A 7,812-nucleotide genomic window follows, 5' to 3' on the forward strand; every position below is an offset into this window, starting at 1 on the left:
GTTGTATGCACAAAGTTTCAACAAATAAAGTTCAGTAGTAAATGTTTTACGGTGTTTTAATTTTATCCATACTCAAACGGATCAACCTGTAGTTGTAAAAAATTCAAAGAACGAAGGAAATTTAGATTGGATGTAGACAAGTGTATAGAAACTTCAGAAGGTAAAAATATGTTGAATATGAACAATAAATCATTAAAATATGGTTTATCAGGATAAAATTGTCAAATATGCACAAATATCCTGTAACAAAGACAAGTATGAGTACCTTAATTTAATTAGTTTTTTCATTAAATGGATTTATGTACACTTTAGCAACTCATTGACCTTATTTAAAGCATGAAAATCCTAGCCCTGGTTATAAGTTAATAAATACCAATTGAAGTTATGTCACAACAGCTCATAGTTTAAACTTTGTCGGTTTGTCTAACAGTACGGTAACCTAAATAGTACATTAGCGTGTAGTAATAAAGTAAAAGTTTGTGAAATGTATCCCTTAATTCAGTTTCCATTGTTACGTTTAATGATGTGATAAATTAATGTATTTCATTTCACCAGAAAGCAGTGATATAAAGCATTTTGATTAACTACTTTTAATGTTTCCTCTACATACTATAAGCTCTTAAGTAAAAGTCTACTTTGCGATTAATGCAGTATAAAAATATATATGTAGTGACTTATTAAAAACCATACTGTACGAATCTAGATCCCGTGCATTGAACAGAGAACTGCAATAACATGTCCTTCCATTTAATGTCTCAGTGATGTCCTACTGCGTAATTTGTTCTTGACAAGAGACAAGAACATACACCCACATTTAATTTTGAGTGGCTCATTTTGTAAAGCGCAGTGGCGCGGCATTGAGGCTACACCAAGGAGAAGCCCACTGTCCTAACCTTGTACGTCTGTCCTTCGCAATTTTCGGAAGTGGGTTGTGTGATGAACAAAATGGTTGTTAGAAGTAATAAGTGAATGAAGAAAATTCCTAACAGTTCTTAATTTCGTGTTGCTTGCAGAAACGTATAAAAGTTTAATTTATCTTCAGAGAAATGCATTGGCAAATTTCTTCGATCTCATTCATTTATTCATTCATAGTGTTCTGCTCAAGGGCAGGTCTTTCACTGCAAACCCAGCATTCTCCAGCCTTTCCTATTTTCTTCCTTTCTCTTTGTCTCCGCGTATTATCTTAATATCGTCTATCATCTGATATCTTCTTGTGCCACGAACTCTTCTCTCGTTCACCATTCCTTTCAGTGCATCCTTCAGTAGGCAGTTTATTCACAACCAGTGACCCAACCAGTTCCTTTTCCTCTTCCTGATCAATTTGAGCATCATTATTTCTTCATCCACTCTTTCCAACACAATTTCGCTTCTTACTCTGTCCATTTCACACGTTCCATTCTTCTCCATATCCACATTTGAAATGCTTCTAGTCGCTTCTCTTCACTTCGTCGTAATGTCCATGTTTCTGCACCATACAATGCTACACTCCACACAAAGCACTTCACTGGTCTCTTCCTTAGTTCTTTCTCCAGAGGTCTGCAGAAGATGCTCCTTTTTCTATTAAAAGCTTCCTTCGCCATTCCTATTCTCCTTTTTGACTTCCTGGCAGCAGCTCATGTTACTGCTTATAGTTGAACCTCATAAGTGACACCAATAAGACATCACTCATGAGGCAACTGGGCCAGGAGATAATGAGGTAGGGTGGCCAGTTCCTTCCCCCTTCCATTGTATACATCGCTGACCTGTAACATATTACACTAATCGGTAGGGAACAGGTTTCTAGTTCTGTACCTATTTTGTTTGCTTCGCTCTAGACATATGTTATTCAGATATATCTGCGTCTCAGGATCCTCACATTAAAATTCTATAGGACCTAAAACGTCTAAATGAGTCATAAATTCCTATAAATGCCTAAAATCTATATTTGTGCTGAAAAGCGCCTTTTTAGTAATTTTTGCGTATATTTAAAATACAAATACCGGTACTAAAAATACAAAATTTGCCCAAAAAATTACAAAAATCGTATTTAAAATGTAAAACAAAAAAATTCTCTTACATACTGATCTGGTAAGTTCGTTCCATATTGGTCTTAGAAGGGGAAGCTAGAAGATTTTACCTAATTACCTGGAAACCAAGTACACGTTTGGAAAAGCCTATCCTAGCGTAGGTTGTTCAGTTTAAGGCGCAGTGCCGGATTTAGGCCTAGACAACCTAGGCCAGTGGTCGTCAGCACTTGCTGAAATGTGCAAAGGGTAAGCGGTGCCGTCCCGTGTGCACCGTCGTGCAGCAGGAAGAGATAGAGAGCATACCCGCTAGCAGCTACGAGTGCACCATGGTGCACTGCGTTTTCCGCGGGCAAGAGACGCTAGCCCCAGGGTGCTCTGTGCTGACGACCCCTGACCTAGGCATTTGCCGAGGGCGACATTTTCTCTTTCTTTTTATTTTTATTTTACAGTGAAATTTGTTTTTAAAACACCGGTTTATAAATATTTTCTGAAGTTTGTTCTTGAACATCTTGTGGAAGTCGGATATTGTTTTGTTATCGCATTGTCGTGATCGTGGCGAGAGTAAAAGGAAAGTGTGCAGCTGCGTAGTGTAATGTAATGCCGGTATCACGTTATTATACTATGAAACTGCTTATATTTAACTGCTTGTATAAACAAGAATGTATTGTTGAAAATCAAATTGGATGTGTGTTTATCATTTTATTATTATGAATAGTGACCAGATCTCTCAGTTGTCAGTTACATATTTTGCAATATAATATATCATCAACAATACTATTTAATCATTTTCCCGCTTGTGCACTATCTATATATATAATATGGACTGGTAATGGAAATTACGGGAAAACGGCTAAACGGATTTTAATAAATGGCCCCTCATTTTGAAGCTTGGAACCCAAAGTTTTTCGGAAAAGTAGTAGTTGTCAGTGAAATGTCAATTTTCCTACATAATTTTCCTATTTTCCAAAATCCATCTGTTGTCAGTTTTGAGAACTAATGTTATTGAATCACGGCCGACTTGATTGAATTTCAGAACAAAACACACACTACAATAAACAATAGGCTATTACACGAAGGCCATAACCTGCAGGATTGCCGGCATATTTAGAGCTCAATTCAATTTGTTATTAAAAACTGATTCTGCAGTATATAATTTTGTGAGTACAGCTGTGTATTGGATATTCAAATCTACGAAACTTGAGGTGGTTTGATGACATTGTTACCATTAGAAATTAAATATTATTATAGTTAATATCATGATGCGTCTATTTTTCATTAATTGTACGTAATACTGATGTTATATTGATGACATGAAAGTGAAACGTTTTGAGGTTATGTAAGTAAATGTAGAGAATATTTTAATTTAGATCTTCATTTCTATAATTTACTGAGTGGCTGCTATATATAACTACAAAACTTAAGATAATAATATTGTTATTAAAAATCAAATATTTTTATACTTATTAACCCAGTGGGGTTGGGTCTTTTTCATATACTTAATGGCGGTGTAGTGTAGATATTGATATGTGTCATTGTCTTCAGTATTGGCTCGAGAGAGCGCAAAAATTACAGTTCCTAAGGAAAGAACAAAAGGTATTACTTACTGATAAAATAAGAGGCCTAGAAAATGTTGTAGTCTCCAGATCATTTCAGCAAGATCTCTTAGTAGGATAAAATGATTTTACGCTCTACATTTCAAGTTCTACATACAGCAGCTATACGAAAATGCTATTGTTCGAAAGCTTAGCAAACCTGACATTTTTTTAACTTTTGCCTACAATCCACAATGAACTGAAATAGCTACTGCTATCGTCCTGACATCGATACTTGCGTTTTCGCGCTGAAACTCAAAAACTGAAGTTGGATAGGTTCAAGAAAAAGTATTTGGCCTAAAAAAAATCCATTCAGAGGGAGTATGTTTCATTATTATGGAAGCAAATAACTATAAAAAAGACAAGTATTCTTCATTGAAAATAAATCTGAAAATTTTTTATTTGAACATCTAACGAACTTAGTTTGCAGCAGCATTTGCTGCACAAGCCACTAGTTACTATATAATTCGATATGAAAGGTTTATTCGACAAAGAGTTGGAGTTTATTTTTCAATTTACTTTATACTTCCTATCGAAGTAAGAAATACTTGTAATAATTATACCACCAACAAAACCAATGTTTAAAAATAAACCACAGCTTGCATTTCACAAATAAATTTTGTTTCAACAATGAATAAGTTTGAATATAGCTAATATTGTACAACATATAAAATATGGACATTGCGATAGTTGTTTTCTTTACAGTCCAACAAGGTTTAATAAACTAGTGTGAGAAATGAAGTTTTGCCAATTTAAGGGTTAACCTGTTATATAATTTCATAATCTTCCTCAACTTTGTGCCAAAGACAAAGAATGTTAAACATTAACATTAAAAAAATGTCTTACAATGTCAATGTCTAAAATGTTTCCGCCACATAATCATGTACCTATTTAAAATTCATTTACATTATTATAAACTGACGTTTGTGTCAGAATGAATAATAGATAAAATATATTTTGTAATTAACAACTATATTGTTCAACTAAGCACAGTAATACCGTTAAGAAAGAAGTTGCTGTTTCATTTTCTATGAGAAAAATTATAAATTTATTGTATCGATGATTGACAAATTAGTGAAATTTGTTAATGCGCGTGATTTCCATATTTTATCAGTCATTATGAACTAATTTCAGAGACTTGATGTCCCTACAGAAGTTCGATTAATAATTTCTTTTAATATATTCAAAACCAAGTATCAGAATCTCCTATGAAGCTAAATATATGAGTTCATTTTTATAATTGAATACATACCAACAATCAGTGTTCTTTCTCACCAGAATTTTACAGCAGTTTAGTTCAAAATTTTCTTAAACTGCCTCACAAAAGCGAGTGTTCCATAGCCCAAAACAGTTTAAGAACCTATATTATATTTGTATTCTATAATTTTGAAATATATAGTCCTACTTTGACGTGCGATATTATTCTTCTCTAGTGTTAATATTATATTACTAGCCGTACCCGTGCGCTCCGCTGCACCCATTAGAAATAAATATAAAGTAATTACATAATTAAAATAGAACATTTGATCCAGGGAACATTCGTGTTTGATAGAAGGATAAATCGTTTAATATGTTACTTAATTTAAATTGTATTTAAAATATTAAAATGCGATCATTTTGATCCAGAGACCACTCATTTGGTGCAATGACAATTATTCCTTTAACATGTTTCTTAATTGTTATTACCAATTATTTTTGGAAAAGCGAAAATTAACACAAAAATTTTGGCTACAGATTTATTATTATGTTTATATTATATTATATTATGAAAAAGTGTGTTGATAACGGATGTACTCGAATTAGAAAGTTTTAATTTGTTGTGGGAGCTCTTGAATCTCAGGAGGAACAACTTTTACAACAGCGCAACATAATCTGCTTGGCTCATTACCCAATTTTTTTTTGCATTGCATTTATTGCATATGTATTTTAACACGATTCAATTGAGCATAGTTAAAATTTGAATTATAAAATAATGGATTGCTAAGCTAACGTACTATTACTGCATACTAAATCAATACACTCTCGTTGTTCGTTAATTCTCTGAGATAAAAATGAATATGTTCATAAACATTATTATAAGAAATACAGGAAATGAATATACAGAATAACCTATCAAGTTTTCTGTGCATAAGAAGCTATTTTAATCTTACTTGTCCTCAATTCACTCACAAGTTACTGTAATTACATTATAGCATTATGTCCATCCAGAGAAACTACACTTTCCAATGATGAAATAATAATTAATTATACAAATCGGTTAATTTAGCTTCTGATATTACTTCATACAAACACAGAAACATTGTCTGTAGGCTATGTTTCATAGCTTTCGATTGTTGTGTCCAAGGCCCCTTATAGACGAAGTCATTTGTTTTTTATTTCAATACACCGCCTTAGATGGCAGTTATTTTAATTTTAAAACTCATTTATCTCATTAAATATCAGTCCTATCAAAATTTTTCAGAGAATAAAACTTATCAGAAATCATTTTTAAAGAAACTTTTGTTATGTAACATATTTCACAAAAATCAATAATAAGCGAGATATTTCGATTTATTTAATTCAGACCCCCTTATAACCCCCCTTTTAAATAAAGTATTTTGAATGCCATATAGCCTATAATTTAAGTTACAACGAACTTAATTTATATTCCAATTTTCATCGAAATCGGTTTAGCCATTATCGCGTGAAAAGGTAACAAACGTACAGACAGACAGACAGACATACAAACAAAAATTTCAAAAAAGCGATTTTCGGTTTCAGGGTGGTTAATTATATATGTTAGGACCAATTATTTTTGGAAAATCGAAAATTACCAGAAAAATTTCGGCTACAGATTTATTATTAGTATAGATATAATTCCATTGCCGCTGTAATTTAAATTTTAGTTCCTATTTTATTTTACTTATTTATTTTTATTATTTTTATTCTATATTTCTCTTATATTAATATTGTATTATATAATTTCTGTAACTGTAATTTTAATTCTATTTCCTATTTTATTTTATTTTATATTCTCTTATAGGCCTATTAATATTATATCTGAACTGCGACCGAACACGAGCGCTGCTCATTCGGTCTCAAATTTTGTTAATACTACTGTATCTCCTGTTTTATATTGTTTGTATTATTTTATTTCTATTTCTCTTGTTTGTTTGTAATTATATCCTTTATTCTGTATATTTAAATTTAAATAAATTAAAAAATTAAATAATTGTTGTTTTAATATTGGTTTAGCATTGTTCGCGTACCACACATTGAAAAACCACTGATTTCTTAACAATTTCACACACTTACCAGAACATTGTTGGAGACGAGATGTAGCAGGAACAACACTGAAGCTATAATAATAAGGTTTTTCATGTTGTCGCAAATTTGTCACACACGTTACCTATACAGCACAGTAACACAGCGAAACAGGGCTAATTTATTGTAGTGGCGAGCTTTTATATAGGTTCAGCTGTTGTTCCGAGGGGTGAGGGGGGCAGCACGACCTTCTGCATGGCATTGTTACAGTGGACAGGTCAATTCAATTGTCGCTAAATGCATTTAAGTGGGAGTAGGAGGGGGCATTGTATTCACGCAATTTGAAACGTTGGAGCAAATCCAGACCCATTCTCCAGATACAACAGGAAGTGGTGGGAGGTCTTGATGGTAGGTGAGGGTGGTCATGTGCATAAGATGTGCAGGCTTTTGTTTCGACTCCAATCGGTAATCAGACAATTCTGTCAGCTATCATTGGAATTGCTGACTATGAGACCATTATACGAGTACGTATTTATATGTAGATTTATGAAACAATAAACATCTCTACAGAATTTCCACTATCTATAGCTGTAAGAAGAGAGATTTTCTCCATAAAAATAGTCTTTGGACTTGGTACCTGGCCATATTAATATAGTCACCTGTGTAGATTTATGAAACAATAAACATCTCTACAGAATTTCCACTATCTATAGCTGTAAGAAGAGAGATTTTCTCCATAAAAATAGTCTTTGGACTTGGTACCTGGCCATATTAATATAGTCACCTGTGTACATTTATGAAACAATAAACATCTCTACAGAATTTCCACTATCTATAGCTGTAAGAAGAGAGATTTTCTCCATAAAAATAGTCTTTGGACTTGGTACCTGGCCATATTAATATAGTCACCTGTGTAGATTTATGAAACAATAAACATCTCTACAGAATTTCCACTATCTATAGCTGTAAGA

The 7,812-nt window shown here is 32.8% G+C and overlaps 1 protein-coding gene across 1 annotated transcript in view; it reads right to left on the reverse strand.

Annotated features, from left to right (window-relative positions):
* LOC138702057 (uncharacterized) overlaps positions 1-7,047 on the reverse strand; it is a 30,652-nt gene extending 23,605 nt beyond the window's left edge. The window contains exon 1 of the mRNA XM_069829580.1: positions 6,893-7,047. Within this exon, the coding sequence (XP_069685681.1) occupies positions 6,893-6,958 (66 nt within the window). The 5' untranslated portion in view covers positions 6,959-7,047. The remainder of the gene's footprint in view (positions 1-6,892) is intronic.
* Between the last annotated feature and the right edge of the window lie 765 nt (positions 7,048-7,812).

Source organism: Periplaneta americana, chromosome 6, assembly GCF_040183065.1.
Source record: "Periplaneta americana isolate PAMFEO1 chromosome 6, P.americana_PAMFEO1_priV1, whole genome shotgun sequence".
Taxonomy (NCBI): Eukaryota; Metazoa; Arthropoda; class Insecta; order Blattodea; family Blattidae; genus Periplaneta; species Periplaneta americana.